The 22,572-nt window shown below is 41.2% G+C and overlaps 1 protein-coding gene across 7 annotated transcripts in view; it reads left to right on the top strand.

Annotated features, from left to right (window-relative positions):
• The first annotated feature begins 9,196 nt into the window (after nt 1-9,196).
• The window catches only part of MTDH (metadherin), a 56,115-nt gene continuing 42,739 nt past the window's right edge, over nt 9,197-22,572 (top strand). For all 7 annotated transcript variants that reach the window (XM_021688680.1, XM_021688682.1, XM_021688684.1 and 4 more), the window contains exons 1-2: nt 9,197-9,931; nt 22,271-22,372. In XM_021688680.1, the coding sequence (XP_021544355.1) occupies nt 9,545-9,931; nt 22,271-22,372 (489 nt within the window). In that variant the 5' untranslated portion in view covers nt 9,197-9,544. The remainder of the gene's footprint in view (nt 9,932-22,270; nt 22,373-22,572) is intronic.

Here is a 22,572-nt window from a genome sequence, read left to right on the forward strand (position 1 = left end):
GAGATGCCCTTCAACAGATGAATGGATAAAGAAGATGTGGTCCATATATAAAATGGAATATTACTCAGCCATCAGAAAGGATGAATACCCAACTTTTGCATCAACATGGATGGGACTGGAGGAGATTATGCTAAGTGAAATAAGTCAAGCAGAGAAAGACAATTACCATATGGTTTCACTTATTTGTGGAACATAAGGAATAGCATGGAGGACACTAGGAGAAGGAAGGGAAAAATGACGTGGGGCGGGGAATTGGAGGGAGAAATGAACCATGAGAGACTGTGGACTCTGAGAAACAAACTGAGGGTTCTAGAGAGGAGGGGGGTGGGGGGATGGGTTAGCCTGGTGATGGGTATTAAGGAGGGCACGTACTGCATGGAGCACTGAGTGTTATACGAAAACAATGAATTGTGGATCACCACATCAAAAACTAATGATGTATTGTATGGTGATTAACATAACAAAATAAAATTAAAAAAAACAATATTACCACAAATTTAATAAGTTAAAACAATACCCATTTATTATCTCACAGTTTCTGTGAGTCAGGGATATGAATGCAACTTAACTGGCTGCTCTGCTTTGGTGCCCTTAGAAAGGTGTTGGCCAGGACTGGAGTCTTACCTGCTGCTCAACCAGGGAAGATTCTGATTCCAAAATCATGTGGTTGGTGGCAGGATTTAGTTCTTTCTGTTTCTTCAGACTGAGAGTCTTGCTTTCTTGCTGGCTGCTGGTAGGAGGCCACCCTCAGTTTCTTGCCCCATGGAGATAGCTTCCTCAGGGAAGCTCAGTTCACCAAACAAGGAAGCCAAGAGGTAATAGTATCTTCTAGCAAGATGGCAGCTACATCTTATATAATATAATCATCCTTTGCCATATTCTATTGGTTAGAAATAAGTCATGGGTTGCTCCCATGTTCAAGGAGAAGGGATTACATGAGGAATATGACTGGGGGGGGGGTCATCTTAGAGTCTTTCATCCACAAAATACTGATGCCTTCAATTAGGGATATATCTTCATTTCCATCATGTATAAATGGCTATTGGGTTTTTATTCACATTAACACGAGTAAGGGGGTGCCTGGGTGGCTCAGTTGGTTAAGTGTCTGGCTCTTGATTTCAGCTCAGGTCATGATCTCAGGGTCATGAGATCCAGCCCCCATTGGGCTCCATGCTGTGTGTGGAGCCTGCTTAAGATTCTCTCCCTCTGCCCCCCCCACTCCCCCTCCCACCGCGCCCGCATGCATGCACACATACGAGCGTGCTCTCGATCTCTCTCTCTCAAAACAAACAAAACCATGAGTATCAACTATTCTTTTTTTTTTTTTTTAAGATTTTTTATTTATTTATTTGACAGAGAAGGACACAGCGAGAGAGGGAACACAAGCAGGGGGGAGTGGGAGAGGGAGAAGCAGACTCCCCGCCGAGCAGGGAGCCCGATGCGGGACTCGATCCAGGGACTCCAGGATCATGATCTGAGCTGAAGGCAGTCGCTCAACCAACTGAGCCACCCAGGCGCCCTCAACTATTCTTTTAAATATGTCCTGGGGGTCCCTGGGTGGCTCAATTGGTTAAACAACCAACTCTTGGTTTCAGCTCATGTCATGCATGATCTCATGGGTCCTGAGATCAAACTCTGAGTCAGACTACCCTCTCAGCAGGACATTGGCGTGAAAATTCTCTCCCCCTGCCCCTCCCCCTACTTGTGCTCATGCTCTCTCCCTCTCAAATAAAAAAATAAATCTTTCTAAATAAATAAATAAATGGGTCCTGAACATTGACTATGTGCTAGGCACTATACAAGGTACAAGGTGAAATTCAATGATGAGCAAAGCCAGACACAGTTCCTGTTCTCATGGAAATTATAGTCAGAGGGAGAGAGAAAATAATTCTATGAATAAATGTGAAATTACAATTTTGACAAATACTATGAAAATTTGTGGTGCTGTGAAAATATGTAACATGAGGAAGTGACCTGATCTGGTGGTTGGGCACAGCCTGTGGGAGGATGTTTCATTTGAGATACAAAGACCAGGGAAAGCCCAAGGAAGAGAGGAAGAGCAAATACAAGGGGCTTATAAGAGCAGAAAGCATCAAGTGATTGAGGAATGAAAAGTGTGATTAGAGCAAAGAAACCAATAGTGACCTCCAAATTCCCATCTGTCCTTTGGAGTCTACACTTATATATTCACCTGCTTATTTGATATCTTCATCTGGATATTTTGTACTCCTCACATCAATGCATATAAAACCACACTACTGATTTTGGCTTGCCAAGCTTAGTTCTTTCCCAATATTCTCTAGTTCAGTGAATGGCACCACCATCTGTCCAACTGGAAGTGAGAAACCTAGCAGTCATTCTCTCTTTTTTTTTTTTAGATTCTATTTATTTATTTGACAGAGAGACAGCGAGAGAGGGAACACAAGCAGGGGGACCAGGAGAGGGAGAAAGAAGCAGGCTACCCTCCAAGCAAGGAGCCCGACGTGGGGCTCCATCCCAGGACGCTGGGATCATGACCTGAGCCGAAGGCAGACGCCTAACGACTGAGCCACCCAGGTGCCCCCCTAGCAGTCATTCTTAACCATTCCATCTTCCTCGATACCTCACCAAAATCTTAAGGACTTTATCACTAGTTACAGCCGTGCTCACCATAATCCAGATATACCATATTCTCTCATGTCCCAAGCCTTTACTTTTGCTGGTCTCTGTGTTTAGAAATTCATCTCCGTCCCCTCCCTTCTCTTCTTAGCAACATCCTACTCATTCTTCAAGACTTAACCTAACCATACTGCATTGATGTTCTGCTACCCCTATGCAGAAATAATCTCTCCCTCCTTGGTGATACCAAACACTTTGTATATACCTCTTCATCCCTGTTACAGGTTGAGTTCTCTGGGAAGCAGACTTTAAGATAGATCAGCATAAATGGAAGTGCTCTTGGAAACAATGCCTGTGGAAGGGAGAGAAAGAAGTAGGACTGGGCAGAGGAAAAATTGAGCTGTGATGCAGTGCTAACAATCCTCAGCCAAGCCTATGGAGTGCTCTGGGGCTCGGATGGTCCTTTAAAATTGTCCCAAGTTAGGGCAAGAAGGCCAGGACTTTATACCTCCAGGCTGTTGAGTGATTGGATATGGGCTATCCCTGGAAGGAGACGTGATGTTGGCTGAGGAGGTTTTCTTCGGTAATCACCCCAGAAGTCTGACACCTAATGGATGTCTTCTGGTAATACTCCAGAGTTGGGGAATAAGTCCTTATTGAAGGGGCATCTGGGAGGTGCATCACAGCATCCAGTCTAATCCCCATGTTCAAATCAACTTACTATAGCAATACTCTCTTGTATTAAAGCTATTTAATAAAGGGACCATCATACTCACTAGGTTCTGAGATTTCTGAGGACAATACGCATTTGAATCAGAGTTGCAATTTCATGAAAGTACAGTGAAGAAATGATTAAAGAAATGACCCAAACCAAAAACATGAGAGCCTACTTGATGAAACCAAATGCCAATTTCTTCCTTTACACCAGTATTCCTCAACCACTTTTTAATTATCACCCCTCCAAGTGCCTTTTTAGATATTTTTCCCTAATCACCAGCTATGAAATTTTAATGCCACAGATATATTGCATTTCTGTGCATCAAGTATATTTTATCTGTATGTTATATATTTTTATAAGTACTTTTTGCCCCGAGAACCAGTAATTTTCACCCCCATGGGAGCAACATTGGTCCGTTAAGAATGCATGATTTATATCAATAAATGTAACTGTTAAGAGGATCAGAGTACTGAAGTCAGCTCTTCAACCCATTCTCTGTTACGTAGTCAAGTCTACATGAGAGGCCACATGGGTGTGCTGTGCTGAGCATGAAATCAGCGCAAAGGGAGTTAAATGATCTCAGCAGCTCCTTGTTGAGCTAAGATGGTCTGATACCCTTTTCCCCACTCTAAGATGATAGTGACCCAACAGTTGAGTAGTCAAGGGAGCTTCCATTATTCTGTGCAATTGCTTTAATTATTTAATTTTTGTCATTTATATTTAATTACAAAGTATTTCTGGCATATAAAAAGTAGAAATAATATAAGGAGACTCTTGTACCCATAATCTGGTTCGAGATAAAACATTATAGATATATTTGTGGGCCCCCACCCACCTCCCGTATACATCACTCCAGTCTCAATTCTCTCTCACTCTCCCTAGGAATAACCACTATCCTGTGGCCCAGGAGTGTATAATGGTAATAGTCTACATTTTGAAGACCCAAGTCTACATCTTCCTTTCATCAGCCCTCAAAGGTAAGTACTTGAGTGGAAGCTTCCTGCACTGCTGTGGACTGAAGGTTTATGTCCCCCCTTCAAATCCATATGTTGAAGCCCTAACCTCCAATGTGACGGTAATTGGAGATAGGACCTTTAAGGAAATAATTAAGGTTAAATGAAGTTATAGCCTAGGGCTCTGATCTGATAGGATTAGTATCCTTATGAGACACGAGAGAGTTCACCGGCTTTTTATCCACCTCTTGGGACACAGCATGAAAATGACCATCTGCAAGCCAGGAAGAGAGTCCTTCCCAGAAACTGACCATGATGACACCTTTATCCTGGATTTCCAGCCTCCAGGACTGTGAGAAAATAAATCTTTTGTTTTAGCTCCCTAGTCTATGGAGTTTGATTATGGCAGCCTGAGCAGACAAATACACATTCTAATCCCAAGAACCGATCACACAGTATACTGAAAAAGAAGAGCAGCCAAGGGGTCAAAGCAATGAGAAGACTGCATTCTTCTCTGAGCCTGGCCACTCTGACTCAAGGGTATGACAACCCTTTGAAGCCTTCTTTTTCTCTTCTATGAAATGAGAGACTTAAGTAGAACTTCTTTGGGCCCCTTAGAACTTCCTAATTAAAAGGGTTAGATTACATATTGTGGGCTATGACTCAGGCAATTGCACTGCCAGGATTATAACCTTAAGAAGTAATTATGGATAGTCACAAAGATTTAGTTATAAGCATGTTCATGCCAGAATTGCAATCAATAGCAAAAAAACAAAAACAAACAATAAACTCTGTAATTCTAACCAACAATAAAAGTATGTTAAATTACAGTAGAGCCAGACAATAAGTGAATATTTATTGTGTGAACCTATAGAAACTGCTTTTGTTAATAAACATCAAGGATAGGGGCTCCTGGATGGCTCAGTCAGTTAAGCATCTGACTCTTGATCTCAGCTCAGGTCTTTTTTTTTTTTTTTTTAATTAACATATAACATATTGTTTGTTTCAGGGGTACAGGTCTGTGATTCATCAGTCTTACACAATTCACAGCCCTCACCATAGTACATACCCTCCCCAATGTCCATCACAGCCACTCCATCCCCCCCACCACCCTCCCCTCCAGCAACCCTCAGGTTGTTTCCTGAGATTAAGAGTCTTTTATGGTTCGTCTCCCTCTCTGGTTTCATCTTGTTTCATTTTTCCCTTCCTTCCCCTATGATCCTGTCTTGTTTTCTAAAATTCCTTATATCAGTGAGATCATATGATAATTGTCTTTCTCTGATTGACTTATTTCGCTTAGCATAACACCCTCCAGTTCCATCCACGTCGTTGCAAATGGCAAGATCTCATTCCTTTTGATGGCTGCATAATATTCCATTGTATATATATACCACATCTTCTTTATCCATTCATCTGTTGATGGACATCTTGGCTCTTTCCACAGTTTGGCTACTGTGGACATTTCAGCTCAGGTCTTGATCTCAGGATTGTGAGTTCAAGCCCTGAACTGGGCTCCATACTGGGCATGGAACCTACTTTAAAAAAAAATAAACGTCAAGGATATAGTATTGAGAAACCTTGTTTTTTAAAATCATAGACTGGCAAAAATTTTGTCAGAAATCCCCTCAGAGGGGCGCCTGGGTGGCTCAGTTGGTTAAGTGTCTGCCTTCAGCTCAGGTCATCATCCCAGGGTCCTGGGATCAAGCCCCATGTGGGGCTCCCTGCTCAGCAGGGAGCCTGCTTCTCTCTCTCCCTCCTCGCCTCCCCCCACTTGTGTTCTCTCTCTCAAATAAATAAAGTCTTAAAAAAGAAAACAAAAGAAATCCCCTCAGTAAGCATGGAACTTCCCACTCTTATAAGAGTCTGAGCCATGCAGGTCACTTTTTAAAAATGTCTTTGAACTGGGGTGCCTGGGTGGCTCAGTCGTTAAGCACCTGCCTTCGGCTCAGGTCCTGGGATCGAGCCCCGCATCGGACTCCCTGCTCGGCGGGAAGCCTGCTTCTCCCTCTTTCACTCCCCCTGCTTGTGGTCCTCTCTCGCTGTGTCTCTCTCTGTCAAATAAATAAATAAAATCTTAAAAAAAAAAAAAAGTCTTTGAACTGCTTTATTGAGGTGTAGCAACTTAAACTATAATATTTAAAGTATACAACTTGGTAAGTTTTCACATACATATATACCCATAAAACCATCACGACAATGAAGATAATGAACTTATTTATGAGTCCCTGAAATTTCCTGATACCCTTTTGTAATCCCTCCCTCCCACTTCTTGCTCCCACCCCCTTCCCCCAAATAACTCTTGATTTGCTGTCACTATAGTTTGCATTTTCTAGTTATATATAAATGGAATCATACTGAATGTACTCTTTTTTTTTTTTTTTTGCCTGGCTTCTTTCACTCAGTATAATTATGTTGAGATTCATCTACGTTGTTGCATGTATTTATAATTCATTCCTTTTTCTTTCTGAGTGGTATTCAATTGTATGAGTCACTTTGATACTTAGAAAAAGCAGTCTTTAGTTCCAACCCACATGTTTCAGGTAAGAGGTTTCAGAAACATTTCACATTCATCTTAATTTTGCCACTTCTGAGGAATTAGGATTCTGAATCTACTTGGGCCAAGCCTGGTAACTCCTTTACAAACAGCCTGCTTTGCTTAGAGTCTTTCAAAGCATTGCTTCATTTAAGCTTTACCTAAACTTCATTCTGCCATAAGTTAATAAACCCAAATTTGTGGTACCACAGGTGTGTTCCTGGTGTTCAGATGGACTTTCTCAATGAACATGAATGTTCATGACCACATTAAGTGCAAAACAGTAAATAGCATATGACCTTATTTCTTTTTAAAATATAAATACTTGGATGACTATACAGTTATATATGAAAAATGATATCTGTATTACTAAATACATTTTTAATCTATTTTTAAGGTTTTTTTATTTTATTATTATTTTTTTTTTATTTTTTTTAATGTTTTATTTATTTATTCATGAGAGTCAGAGAGAGAGAGAGAGAGAGGCAGAGGCAGAGGGAGAAGCAGGCTCCCCGCGTAGCAGGGAGCCCGATGCGGGACTCGATCCCGGGACTCCAGGATCATGACCTGAGCTGAAGGCAGTCGCTTAACCAACTGAGCCACCCAGGCGCCCTATTTTTAAGGTTTTTTTAAAAGGCATTTTTAGGGACAGTCACAAAAAAGTGAAATTATTTTACATAATCAACACTTGCTAGGCTGCCAGAGGAACAGGCACATCCTGCTACTATTACCATATAATAGCTTAATTCATAAATCCACAGGTGTTAACCTAGAACGGGCATTTGAACTTCTTAAAGTCATCATCTTTCCCATCTCTAGAAACAAAATGTTAAAACGTGGAATTATAAATCTAATTTCATAAATATAAATGGAATTTGGAAACTTTTAGGGTTAAAGCGGATCCCAATGTCATCATCTAAGTTTTTGGCCTTGTAACTTACATTGTCTTTAATTATAAGTCTATATAAAGCCTAGCAAGAGTAGTCTGTCATTTTTACTATTCATTTACAAAACTCCCTTCCACCCATTAATCACAAAGTAGGTCAAAATACTCCTTAATAGATATTTGGCATTAGGTGCTTATTGATCTTACCCCCCTTTTCTATTCTTTGAGAAAGTCTGTACAACTGACCCTTGAAAAACAGACGTTTGAACTGCCTAGGTCCACTTACAGGTGAATTTCTTTCAATAAACACAGTACAGTACCGTAAATGTATTTTCCTTAAGATTTTCTTATTTTTTCTCTAGTTTATTATAAGAATATAGTACATAATACATATAAGATACAAAAATATGTTAGGTAACTATTCGTGTTCTTGGTAGGGCTTCCAGGCAACAGTAGGCTATTAAAGTTTTGGGGAAGTCGAAAGTTATATTCCACTGTCCAGGAGTCAGTGCCTCTAACCCCTGAGTTGTTCAAGGGTCAACAATATTTAATCCACTTAAGATACTTGCTTACATGCTATTATTTACTGATTAAACAACTTCCTTATAGAAAGTGGAAAGAAACCGCAAGGCACCCCGCAAACCATCATTTTTGTAATTAAAATATGAAAGGGCAATTCATTTCTTCCTAACTCTACCCAGAGATGGTCAACACAGATTCTAAAAACAGACTTTTTTCAAACTCCTTTTGTGGTCTTGTATGAAAGCTTAAAATAAAACACAAGGAGGAAGCTACCTCTACGCGTAAACACGGTCCAACGCGCTTCTCTTGTTATTTCTCATTAAAGCTACAGATTAGTAGGAAAACAGTGCCGCCCACGGGCTTTTCAAGTTTTGAATTCTGGGGAACACCCAGAGCAGGAGTGAATGAGCGAAATTGATGCGAACCGCCCAAGCCAGGCCAGCGAATGATAGGCACGCGGTATGTTAGTTGGCCCTGAAGAGAAAGAGCCAGTTTGTGAATGAAACCTAGGGCTTGGAGGTGGAACGTCTGGCTTCATACTCAGAGCCCACTCTGTTAGGAGCTAGCCCTGTGACCCAGGGAGAAAATGCTGATTCCACCCCAACACCACTCCCAGAAAAAGAATGGAGAAAACCTACACCTACTAGGGCGACTTTGACCTAGACACCCCGACCCGCTGTTACGCTCTTCACCCTCTCCCCCCACCCCCGACTTCCTCGAAAGCCCCTCCCCTGGACTATTTCAAAGCGCCACGTCTCCTAGCGCCAAGGGACCAGCCACCCGGCGGAGGCTTCCTGCAGTTAACCCCTCCCAGACGCCCGCCCAAGGTCTGCGATCCCGAGGCTCGGAGCCTCCACCAGGGCCAGAACCGGTCACCGCCAACCGCAGGAGCCGCGCCCTCGACCCAACGGCTCCCGCCCCGCCCCGCCCCGCCCGTGCCCACGTGACACCCACGTCCCGCCCATGGCGCCCACGTGACCCGCGGCCATCCCCCGCGCGCGGCGTGGATCGCGGCCCGAGCCGCCATTGTTCCGCCAAGGGACGACGGCGGGGCCTGGCACTGGCGCCGAGACGCCGCTTAGCGGCCGCCACTGGAGACACTCCCTCCCGCCGCCCCCCTCCTTCTGGCGGCGGCGGAGTGAGGCTGGCTAGGGGGACCTCGGAGCCCCCTCTCCTGGCGGCGGCAGCTGTCGATCCCCGGCTCCGGCGCGAGGGGCGGCCGCGATGCGCTCCGCCTGAGGCAGTCCGGCCCGGCCCTTCTTCGCCTCCCTTGACTCTTGTACGGCGTCTGTGCGCCCCAGCGTCATCCTGCGAGTCTCGCTGACGGAGGGAAGATGGCTGCACAGAGCTGGCAGGACGAGCTGGCCCGGCAGGCCGAGGAGGGCTCGGCTCGGCTGCGGGAAATGCTTTCGGTTGGCCTAGGCTTTCTGCGCACCGAGCTGGGCCTCGACCTGGGGCTGGAGCCGAAGCGGTACCCGGGCTGGGTGATCCTGGTGGGCACCGGCGCGCTGGGGCTGCTGCTGCTTCTCCTGCTCTGCTACGGCTGGGCCGCGGCTTGCGCCGGCGCCCGAAAAAAGCGGAGGAGCCCGCCCCGCAAGCGGGAGGAGGCGGCGGCAGTGCCGGCCCCGGCCCCGGCCCCTGACGATCTAGCCCTGTTGAAGAATCTTAGGAGCGAGGAGCAGAAGAAGAAAAACCGGAAGAAGTTGCCCGAGAAGCCCAAAGTGAGTAGGGGTGGAGCGGCGGTAGAATAGGGGCCAGGGGCCGGCGTGGAAACCCTCGAGAGAGCGGGAGGCCGAGCCCCAGCCGCCCCAGCCGCCCCAGCCGGGAGTGGAAAAGGAAAAGTGAGGTTAGTCAAGAGCTGGGACTCCGATCTCTCCAGGTGGAGGAGGGGATCGGTGGACGCGTTACTGGGGAATCGTGGAAATTCGGGAAGTGTAGGACGGGGTGGGGAAGACTAGTTTCAAGGAAGGAAGTTAGACGGCGTGGGGTACGTGTAACTCGAAGCGCCCAGAGGTCAAGCCGTTTTCGGGAACCTTGACCGCCGGAATTACGTACCAGCTCTTCTTGAGGCCTACCGGGTAGGCTGCATGTGTGCAGAGTAATGGGACCTTAAGGTGGTGTTGGGAAGTTGTGGAAAGACAGTGACTGGAAGACAGATGTCTGCTTCAAGTCATATTGAGACGGTAGTCAGTGGAGGAGATACGATGACCTAAAAAATCTGGGGCTTACAGAGGATTAAAGGTACCCAGGTCTAGACGCGCTTCCATTTTAGTTAGACTGTTTAAGGGAAATGGTTGCCCACTCTTATTCTTGTGAGTGTGGCAGTGGAGGCCTGAAGAGGAGTAAGGCGAGAGGGAGTCGGTTGCCTGATTTACTCTGGGGTACATGGCCCCATGAGAGAGACCTAAGGCAAGTTGAGCGGTGTGCGAGGTTTTGAAATAGAGCAAAAGGGGATGACAGAGCAGAATGGTGCAGTCTGAAAGAGAGATTTAGGCACCGATTTACCTACCGGACCACGTGTGGAAATGCAGAGAGCATTACATCCATTTTATCATGCCTTTCTGTTTTATTTGTATTTTCTTTATTGCCGTTTTCCCATTATATCTTTTATAGTTTTGTTTTTTAAAATACTTTACAGTTGAGCAGAATTAGAAACCGCTCTTGGCCTGTTGTTATGTACACTGAATTAAGCTCTTTACCTTTCAGTACAATAAAGTAAATGTAACCAAGGCCATACTTTGTGATATGCACTCTGGTCTGTGTTGGGCAATGGGAGGCATACACATGGGAGTTAAGAGTCTATCCTGGAGATTAGTGTAGGAGACAGATTCATAAGTAATGTCTATAGTGCATAGACAGGTGCTGTAGGAGCACAAGTGGTGTTAATGAGGTCTGGAAGGTGGGAGACTAATTCCGTTGAAGGAATTTAGGAAAGTTATTGGAAGAAGTGGGATTTGAGTTCAAACTAAAGCAATGAGAGTATTGTTGGTACCAGTACAAAGAATAAGTCAGTATTAGAGAAGTGACAGGTCACAGTGCATTATTAGGCCTAGATAAGTGATCACATTTTGTCTGCTGATTAAGAGGATGTAAGATACATACAAAATCTAGAAAAGGTACAACTTTGTCAGTATGAATTCTACCTTAAGTTAGAAGAGGAAATAGAACTGATTTGGAATGTATATAATAAAATTTGTTGAGCACATCCAAGGTTACCAGAAAGTAATGTTATGGTGGACATAGAGAACTTGGCTCCAAAATAAGCAAAGAAGGTGATCTTGAAAAAATCACATACATTAGTAAGCCTAAACCCTATGTGGATGAAGCAGGTTGTGAACATTTCAGAGCGCTGTTTGGGATGTCTAGAATTTCAGATAGACTGGAGTCCAGAGACGGGTGCTCCAGGAGCCCATCCGAAGTGCATCATAACACTCAGATGACCTTTATCTGAAGAAGGAACAGACTTCTGTGAAACTTACACTGTGAAAAATACTCATCAGACTTCGGACTTACTGCTTCTCTTTTTCATTTTAGTTAAGGAATGGGGCAGTGAATAAATAAATAAATCTAATATTAAGCTTTGGGGAGTGGAGAATGGGATGACTAATCAAATGGTAGAATGTTAATTGAGTGAGAAAATATCTTTGCCTACTTTATGGTATAGAAGTGTTGGAAAAGTTTGTCAACATTAACAAAATTCTAGCTTTCAAACTTTTTTTTTTTAATTTTATTTATTTATTTGACAGAGAGAGACACAGCGAGGGAGGGAACACAAGCAGGGGGAGTGGGAGAGGGAGAAGCACGCTTCCCGCGGAGCAGGGAGCCCGATGCGGGGCTCGATCCCAGGACCCTGGGATCATGACCTGAGCCGAAGGCAGACGCTTAACGACTGAGCCACCCAGGCGCCCCTAGCTTTCAAACTTTTTTGACTGCAACTTACAGTAAGAAACACATTTTACATTACAGTACCTGCCCCCACTCTCCCCCCACCCACATATCAAACCATTCTGTTTTTCTTTAATGATATTTGCGACCCATCAGATTGGCTTCACATTTCAGTGTGAGGCATGACCCACAGAAAAATACTGCTTTATGGGACTGAAAAGTAAAAGCACCCATTTGTGTAGTACTCAAATGCTTTGCACTGTGCTAAGTACTTACTTGGAGAAAAGCAGCATACTGCTTGCAATTTGAAGGCAGTAAAAAAGAATGCAATATTCATGTTTCATTGTGAAGGGGATACAAAAGTAAAAGCTCAGTTGCTCCCCAGGGAGCTTTTTATTCCAGTTGTGGAAAAAGATACACGAAAAAAAAAATTAACATCGCCAACCCAGTGTGGGCCCAGGAGGCTGTGAAAGGCCTTATCACACAATCTGGCTTTGAATGTGGGTAGGAGCAAGGTAGTGGAAGAGGCTGAAGCAACAGAAAAGGCCCAGTAGAGGAAGACTTAACTCCGTCAGCCTGTGAGGAATGGGGACTAAACTTAAGTAAGGCATTTAACCTTGCTCTGTTTAGCATGTCTTGTTTATAAATTGAGGATCTTAATTGAGTTAAAATACTGCAGGATTCCTCAAAATGTTATCTCCGACTACTTGCGATAGAGTTACTTTGAATGCTTACTAAAATTTATAGATTCCTGAGCACCAGAACAGATCTTATAAATTCAAAATCTCTGGAACTGAGTCCAGGGAATCTGCATTTTAACGAGCTCCCTTGGTAAATCCTTGCTATTAGTTTAAAAATGACTCATTGGTGTAAGACCATGAGATCCATAGAATAGGAGAGGTTTCTAAGTGGAGTCATGTTTAATCTTACAATTCATCTCTTCATTACTACATCATTCTGATACACATTTTAGGATATACCTTACTCTGATCCAACTAAACTACTATGGGTTTGTAAAAGGATATTACATGTTTACTTAAATATTTTATTCTCATCTTTTTATCCCATTATTTTTAGTTCTCAAGTCATTCCAAATTTTGCAACTCAAGTTTTAAAAATTTGTTTCTAGTAGCTTATTTTTATCTGTAGAGTAGGTGGTATTTAGCTCTCTAATATCTACCCATAAGCACTTTTTGAAATTTTTATATCATTTTGGTTTTTATCCCCCAATAATATCCTGGCATAGGTCTTTTAGGGTATGAGTTGCGGTTTATTTCCCTATTAAAAGTGGAGGGGGTGGCACTTTTCTGGGTTTATTTCTTGGCATTTTTGGAAATCATTGTTATGTATTTTCCGTGACACCTAGTATGATGTGAGTATTAAACAGGCACTCAGTAAATATTTTTAACTTGACTTAGTCTGAGCAGTGATTTAGATGGATGTGAGATCTCAGATAACTGGTCTTTAACAAAAAATCATTGCTTTGAATATCAACTGGAAGCCTATAACCCAGGATCAACTTCAACAAAAATTCATTTAGTGAAAAAGCTATTTTTATATTAGTGTAGGACTTCTCATAAAGATTTGCCATAGTGCAGTCATTGGTATCAATAAATTCACTGAATAGAGTAGTGTTTTGTCTTGTTTGCTGCTGTATAACCTTGCATAGTGCTTGGCACTCAATAAATAATTAACAAATGCATAAAGTATTAAGATGTCCTACCAAAGTATTTATACAACTCATTCCCATTCTTCATGCCTGGTAAACAGCCATATGAGCCACCTTTTTATTTTTACAGTGGATGATGGCTATGTTCGCCTCTTCTGACAAAAATTTTGTGAGGTCCATTGTTCTACAGCCAATAAATCATTCTAATAGTATGCAGTATCTTTTGTAGTTATTATTTCTGTTCCAGTTTCATTGCCATTGCCCTACTTTTGGACTTTATTACCTTTTGCTTCAACTATACTAACAGCATCCTAACTGGTTTTCCTGCTTTCCGTCTCTTTGTTGCCATTCCTTTCTAGAACCCACTCCTGCTAGTTAAATCTTTTAAAGCCCAGCTCTGATCGTGACTTTCATGTTCACATCTTGTCAGTAGTTTCCCCATCACATGTTGAGTAAAATCCAGTCTATGAGATGGCCATGATGCAACCCCATCTTAGATTTATCTCTTAACCATTATCCCAAATGCATTACAATTAACTAGACTGCAGTATTTCTTTATTCATATTATTTTGTTCCATTGGAAAGCCTTTCTTTCTGTATCTGTACAGTTTCTACCTAACCTTCAAGGAAGGCCCAGCTATGGTGCTCTCTCTGCTATAAAGCCTTCCCTAGCTCCCCAGGTAGAGTTAGTCTCTTTTTTATATGTTTATTTTATATTTTATTATGATCTAAAACAAGAAGACAGAGCATTGCCTAGGAATGTACCTGTGGGGCAATTCAGATTTTTTTCCCAGCTCTGTGCACGTCCATGAGTGATCAGGAAAGCACCTCAAGTACTGATTTTGGGATTAGAAGTTAATTTTAGTGAGTAGGTGAACTTGCCAATATGGAATCCCTGAATAATGGAGATCAAGTTTATATTAGTCTATATCTATAATTGGACCATTCCTCTCATCTCCTCATATCTAGGCATATACTTGACTTCTCCAATTGGAAATCTGGCATTTGTCTCAAATTTTAACATCTCCAAAACAATTCATGATTCCTTGCTTTCTCCTGGTCTTCCCCATTTCTGTGAATGGTAAATGACTGCCTGCCACCCATTCAGTTATTCAAGCCAAAAATCTGAGAATCATTCTTGATTCTTCCCTTTTCCTCACCTACTTGTATCTTCCCTACCTCATGTCTAATCTAGGAGCAAGTACCATCCATTTTATCTCCAAGATGTAATTCAGTTTGACTACTCTGTTCTGTTGTCTGGCACCTTAGCTCACTTGTGTAGCTGGAGCTTCTGCAGGCTGCCTCCAGTCCTAAAGCCAACACTTGTCTAAAATCAACACCTCAGTGGCTTTTGCATTTAAAATCTCAACTTCTTTCCTATGTGGCCCAGCACCTGCATTTCTTTCTAAGCTGATTTTGAGTTAATTTCCTCTTATTATTACCTCCAGCTATAGTGATCTTTTTTCAGTTCCTCAAATTCCTTCACAACCCAGTGCCTTTACATGAACTATTATTAACACTTCTGGAATAATCTTTTCCCCACTGTTCTAATCAGCCTGTAGATCTCACCTTAAATCTCACCTTCGTAGAAAATCATTTTCTGATCACCCTATTTCACATAGTCATCCCGTTCTATATTCTGTCTCAACTTTTGGTATGTGGGGATTTTTTTTATTGTAAGTATCAGAGTTTGTAAATTATTTACTTATCCATTAACTTTTGGGGGGTCCTCTGCCTCCACTAGGGGAAGGCCTCACTGGCCTTGAAATGCAATGGCAAACAGTGCCCAGCACACGTAAGAGCCTTTGATAATTATTTGTTGAACTCAATTCTGAACAGAGTAACTATAATGATATCTCACAGTTTAATTGGATAGTTTATTTGGCTAAATAAATTTATCTTTTAAGATACTCCAACAGAATTATATCTTTTATTCTTAAGCAGTAGTTTTGCTGTATCATCCCAGGTATTAGTAAAGGTAAATTATATCACTTGCCACCTACATACAGGATTTTCTTTTTACCTCTAAATCACTAGTGCCGTTAGTTTTAAGTACTAAAAGAATAATCATTTGAAAATAAGTAAATGAGTAATCATTGGATGAAAAAATCCCAAGTCATAGTTAAAACAAATATTCCTGATTGTACAGAAAAGGAATCTTGAGATTCATGAAGATTAAATAACTTATTCAAGGGGCGCCTGGGTGGCTCAGTCGTTAAGCGTCTGCCTTCGGCTCAGGTCATGATCCCAGAGTCCTGTGATCAAGCCCTACGTCGGGCTCCCTGCTCCGCGGGAAGCCTGCTTCTCCCTCTCCCACTCCCCCTGCTTGTGCTCTCTCTCTCTCTCTTGCTGTGTCTCTCTGTCAAATAAATAAATAAAATCTTTAAAAAAATAAATAACTTATTCAAGGTCATAGAGCAAAGGAGTTTCAAGGGCTAAACAGTATCCTAATTTTTAGTCTACAAACTCAACTGTTACTTCCACTGTACCTCTCTGGTTTCTGTAGCATGTTTAAGGATGTTACTTTGCATTCAGAGAGCAAATCCAGTTTTCCCAGTGAGTTACAGCTCTCTGTATTGCTTTTAAAATTTACTTTTAGAATCATAAGTTTGTACTGAAAATTGTAATGACTTTTACCAAAGCTCCAGAATTTTGGCTCCATTTGTTTGGTTATATGACAGGGCTTTTTCTTTCTTTTTTTTTTTTTTTAAGAGAATGAGAGACAGAGAGCATGAGAGGGAGGAGGGTCAGAGGGAGAAGCAGACTCCCTGCTGAGCAGGGAGTCCGATGTGGGACTCGATCCTGGGACTCCAGGATCGTGACCCGAGCTGAAGGCAGTCGCTTAACCAACTGAGCCACCCAGGCGCCCGACAGGGCTTTTTCATCTTGTCATTTTCTCCTGCCAGAGGCCTAGTAGAGAAGACCTTTAATAGTTCTGCTTATCTTAGATACCGAGAGCAGCAATAAACCCTCTGAACACCTGGGGTTTCTTTTGCATTTGGGCATTACTGCTTAATGCACTACTTCTCAAGTTCATGAAAGCTTTGACAGTATTTTTAAATTATTATTATTCAGGCAAAATCAAGGGCTCTGAGTGAGGAATTGGTGTTATTTGACCAGTTTTAAAGTTTACTTTTTTCTCTCCAGCTGTGCTAATAGTTTTCAAACTGTGCCACAGAATGCCAGTATTCCAGAGGGCATCCAACAGGATCCAAGGAAGTACATGGCTGTGTATCTGCTCTATCAGATGTAGTCCTTATCTCAGTACCCATCAGAAGCAAAACCTTTGAAACCAATACCGTATTGAATTCTTCAGAAATCCTCTTAGCATAATTTGGCCAGGTGACAGGTGTGGCGTGTCATCTCTCTATCCTTTGAAAGTAGCTCTGAGTATCCCTGATGCAGTCAACAAGTGGATAGTTCGTAATCCCTGAAAAGAGTTGAGTCTTTGGCTAGCTGCTTAGAAGGCAACAGGATCTTTATTACTAAAGGGAAGATCTCAGGATACACAGCAAGATTGTGCAAATTTGAATTATAGGCCATATTTTTAAGATTGTTCTCTCGGTTATTAAAGAGTTTAAAATTGGAGTTGAATTTAAAAATAATTTGGTAAATTACTATGACAAAAGCTGTAGTTTATTGTATATTTAGTTTATGTAATTGATATATTCACATTTGGCAGAAAAAAGACACAGTTCATGCTTTCAAATAAATGACAAGGAATTGTTCTATCATGAATTTGTATCAGAACTCTTCAAACTAAAATAAACTGACTGAGGCAAGGTCTTGTTCATTAGATAAGTTGATGTGTATAAAAAGCATCTAGCAAGGTGCTTGGCACATGGCAAATACTTGGAAATTATTAGTTATCGTCAGGCTATCTTTAATCTATCAGCTAAGGATGATGCACCTTGAATTTCTATAACATCTTGCCTTTTATCTTCTTTATGAAGGGTATAATGTATATACTTAATGCCTCCTGTATGTGCAATATAACTTTGAGCTAAGAAAATTGAAACTCCAGTGACATCGTAACTTGTCCAGGTGGCACACATTTGAGAATTCAACCCTGGTTTCAGCTTGCCTTCAAAACCCATACTGTTTGCCTTTAAGGGGTGGGGTTGGAGGGGTAGGGAGAAGGGGGCAGAGTATACCTTTTGCCTTGTATTTTAATATGTGATGTTGTCTTCTTCCTTTGCTAGGTTCTAAGCTTTTTGAAGGCAGGGATTGTGCCTCACTTGTCTTTGTTTCAAGCTTTTAAGGGTTCTAGGTATTACTCTACTATGTTCACTTACTGGATGTTGAGTGAATGAACATAAGTGAATATGATGTAATTTTCTTTTCTTAGGAAATGGTGAAGCTATAAGCAGGTTTTTTTTTTTTTTTTTTTTTTTTAAAGAAAGATAATATTACATTGCTGTCTCTAGAACAAGCCTGGACTATTTCTGGCCTCTGAGAGGATATATTTACTTACCATTTGTATTCTCTTAACTTCCCAAAAGAATTTGTGTCTGGAGTACTGAGCACATGTATTATTTGTTGGCCTTCTTGACCACCAGGACTTAACATTTATTTTGAGCTTGCTAGTTTGAAAAGTGACCTGAATGCTAGAACATGAGGATAGGGATTTGAGCCATCCTAGCCATGTTCTCTCCTTTATTGTTGTTTTAATAAGAAACTTATATAAGACAAGTACATTTTTTTTTTTTTTTGTATTACAGATGATGAAGTCAAGGAAAATGCTTACAATCACAGGGAGTAAATACAGAAGTCGAGTCTTGATCCCAGTTTTGTCCAGCTTCAAAGCCCATGGTCTTTTCATATTCCTTTTTTTTTTGGTAGTTGGTAGACTGCCTTTCTAGTTTCTAAACTTAAGGCATTTCCAAGTAATTTAAGTCATGATTTTTATATTTTATGTCTAGAAATAAAATTTACATAGCTAAGTGAAAATGGGATTCTAAATGGTTTCATTTTAGAAGTCTAATGTTAAACCTTATATATGCTTATCTTAGATGTAGATTCTTTTGCAATTTAGAATCAGTTTGACAAATATGTACAGGCTGCTCAAATGGAGTAGATGTCTGTTATTAAGCATATCTTCTGGGGCGCCTGGGTGGCTCAGTTGGTTAAGCGACTGCCTTCAGCTCAGGTCATGATCTCAGGGTCCTGGGATCGAGCCCCGCATCAGGCTCCCTGCTCGGCGGGAAGCCTGCTTCTCTCTTTCCCACTCCCCCTGCTTGTGTTCCCTCTCTCGCTGTATCTCTGTCAAATAAATAAATAAAATCTTTAAAAAAAAATTAAAAAAAAAAGCATATCTTCTTATTCTAAACTTTGAAACTTCTGGAGGGCAAATTCCTTTCATTTGTCCTTGTTCCTGAGGTCCCTAGCCCATTGCCTGGTACTGAAGTACTTCTTAAATGTTTATGGAATTGTATGGAATTAATAACTCAAAGGTTCACTAACACAAAGAATTTTATTTCCTTTAAATCAGGCATTATTAAATAAGAGACCCTACTCCCCTATGTGTCCCCCTTCTGCATTTTATTTTCTTGATTGTCAGCTAGGTATTTTCGTTCTGGTTTATCACCACCCCTCCCAACACACAAACACACACTGTGTTCTTTTCATGAATGGCATAGGAATTGGGGAATATATAATAATAAGGCAGGCATAGCGATGCCTACAAGGACTTTATCCATATAAGAAATGATTATGTCATTCTTCTGTTATTAGTTGATTTTCCTGAGATTTGGAGAATGTTCTTGTCTAATTTAGAATATAGATTGTATGTTATATATGAAATTAGCCTTGGTTGGCCCTGGAAGGAACCCTCAGAGCGTTCTAGAAAATTTTATACTAGGGTACAATAAGAGGCTCATGTAGTTACTAATCTATGGAAACACACCATATATATTAAGGCTTCATGATGAGAGAAGATAATACTTTTGTGTAAAACCCAGATTGGCAGTCAGGTTATATTTAAAGTGTTGGTTTGCAGTTAGTTACTTTTCATGTGAGCAGATCTACATAGTATTCTTCCATTTCTGGATTTGCTGATTTAAATATGGTTAACAATTTTCCAGGGCGAGGCCTTCTTGACCAGCTAGTGGCAAGTAAGGGGACAGATTAGTGTTGCTGGTGGGTAGAAGAGGCACAGCCACCATAGTGTATCCTTTTCTCCTGCTGTCCAAGAGCTCTTTGACTTTATTCTTGGGAAAGGAGGCTTATTGTTTCATGTTATCAGGCATTTGGGGGGAGTTGTTGCTGACTTGCGGACTCCCAGTAGTAGTGAGAGCAATATAAAGCCCCAGAGTTAGTGGAACATTGGGACATCTGCAGAGACCAAAGGAACAGCTGCAGTAACAGCCATTGCTTAAGTTTATGTTGCAAAGAAGGAAGTAAAATTGGCACAGGTTGATGGTGTGGGACCAACCTCTGGCTTGGTGGTCATTTCAGAGTCTATGAGATGGAAACGGAGTATTCCCTTTGTAAGTCACTGATAGAGGACTTCAGACTTCCTGGTTGATCAAGAGGAGAGATTGTTTCATCTTTCATTTGGGAGGCTGTATCAACAGTGTTTGCAGTTGGTCTCAAAGGAATTGCATTGAACTTTTTAGTCATTTTAAACCACTTAATTTCTTGCCTTTTAGCAGTTAATAAATAAATTAAAATGACTCCGTGTAGTCATTTACATGAGTAAAATGGAAATGCTATTTAAGTGACTATGATGGACAGTTTCCTGAAGGGATTAGTTAAGTGAAGTTTTTAGAAATGTAAGCCTGTGAGCTGCCAGTTAGAAGTGGGAAACTGGAATTGGAGCTGCCAGATCTAAGGTGGCGTAAGGCTTGAATAGAAAGGTAAAGCCAACCACAGGAAATCAGAAAAAGTTTGGCTAAAGAGGATAGTATGAACTAAGAACTAGCATATGTTGGATATTAGAAAGTAGAATTAAACAGTTTTATATTCCTGTTGTGGTTATGGCTCTAAGTCCAAATTCCTTTTAGGGTTTCTTACCTTTCTCTGTAGTACCGTCCCCCCCCCCCCCCCCCCCCCCCCCCCGCACCGCCCCAGACACACACACATATACATACACAGGAAGGTGGATTAGAGGAAGCAGCAGGAAAGTGACAAAACAGCACGGGAGAAAGAAAACCAAATGAAGAGTGAGGAGACCTGGTTTTGGCATCTGACTGACTTCAACAAGTTGCTTAAGAGCCAGCAGATTAAATTGGGATTAATTGGGAATTTCATTTCAAAAGACAGCTTTTGTTTTGGTTTTTCTTCCATAAATCTTTGTGAAGCCTACAAATTGGGTTTTAGAATATTAATGGTCTCTTTCTCTAACTGTATATCCCTGATAATTTTGAACAAACTCAGGGAAAGTCAAGTTATAGAAACTTGAACATTCATATTGTTTTCTTGAGTATGGCTCTGCTATAGTGAGTAATCTGGTGGAAGTCAATTCTGCAAGAACTGGAAATAAGGCAACTGAAACTAGTGTATTGATTTACTAACTCATTGTGTTGGAATATGAGGTGAATAAGCAAGTGAAAAGAAGTAGTAGGATCCAAAAAGAAGAGGTTAGAGTACAGATACCTGGACCCCATTCTTCAAATTCCTGAATCCTAAATACATTTCTGGTGATAGAGCTCAGAAATTGTTTTTGGGGGGGGGTAGCCCCCAAAACAAGTGATTCTAATGAAAAGCCAGATTTGGAATTCACAGACTTATTTTTATTCATGAGCACCTCTAAGAGCTATCATTTTATTTTAGGAGTGTTAAAGCTGAGGTAGCCTTTCTTAAGCTTTAGCAGCGGATTGGTAAATTTCTTAACCCCGGAACAGTAGAGCCATTAGATAATAGAATTACAAGGGATATTAGAGATAATCTTATACAGAGGCCAACGGACTATGGCCCATGGACCAAATCTGGTCCTCTACCTGTGTTTTGTAAATAAAGCTTTATTGGGAATAGCCAAACTCATTAATTTATTCATCTGTGTCTGCTTTTGTACTATAATAGTGGAGTTTTGTGTTGCAGCAGAGACGATATTGCCCACAAAACCTAAAATATTTCCTGTCCCTTTACTGACAGAGCGTACCAACTTTTGAATTGATCAGATTTATCATTCTATATATGTAGAATAAGACTAAAAGATAATGAGCGAAACATTCGGAGATCACACAACTAATTGGTAGTTAGAGTGCAAATGCAGTATAATTCCCTTTTTTCCTGCTTTCAGTCCATTATTTTTTGCTGGAGCAACTGATACCTGAGTAAGATCAGAAAATATATTTGTTTATAGGTTCATTATTAATTATATTATGAAACACAGTTACTATGAATTAGTAGTCCAGGTCTTAGATAACATGGCTGTACAGAAACCTTTTAAATTTGGGTCAGGGGGTAGAACTTGATTGTAGTATATTCTGTTTCCTGAGTATAAATCTTTGGTTTGACCTATTGAGTAGTTTGATAACAAGATTCTTTTCTGTTGCCTGTGCAGCCAAATGGACGGACTGTTGAAGTGGCTGACGAGGAAGCTGTCCGAACTCCTCGAAGTATTACAGCAAAGCAGCCCTTAGAGACAGATAAGAAAAATGAAAAGGTAAGCTTGAGAACATATGAAATTATATGCAAAGCTCTTAATAAAGAGAGTAACATATAAAAATGATGCTTTTCTGTTTCACAAAAGTGTACATATACTCCCCATTAAGGACAACTGAAAATCTGAATTTGTCATAGCAGATAGGTGGTGCAGGTTTAAGTAAGTTGTTTTGTTTTTTTACTTTTAAAAGGAAGGATATG

Source organism: Neomonachus schauinslandi, chromosome 4 (assembly GCF_002201575.2).
Source record: "Neomonachus schauinslandi chromosome 4, ASM220157v2, whole genome shotgun sequence".
Lineage (NCBI taxonomy): Eukaryota > Metazoa > Chordata > Mammalia > Carnivora > Phocidae > Neomonachus > Neomonachus schauinslandi.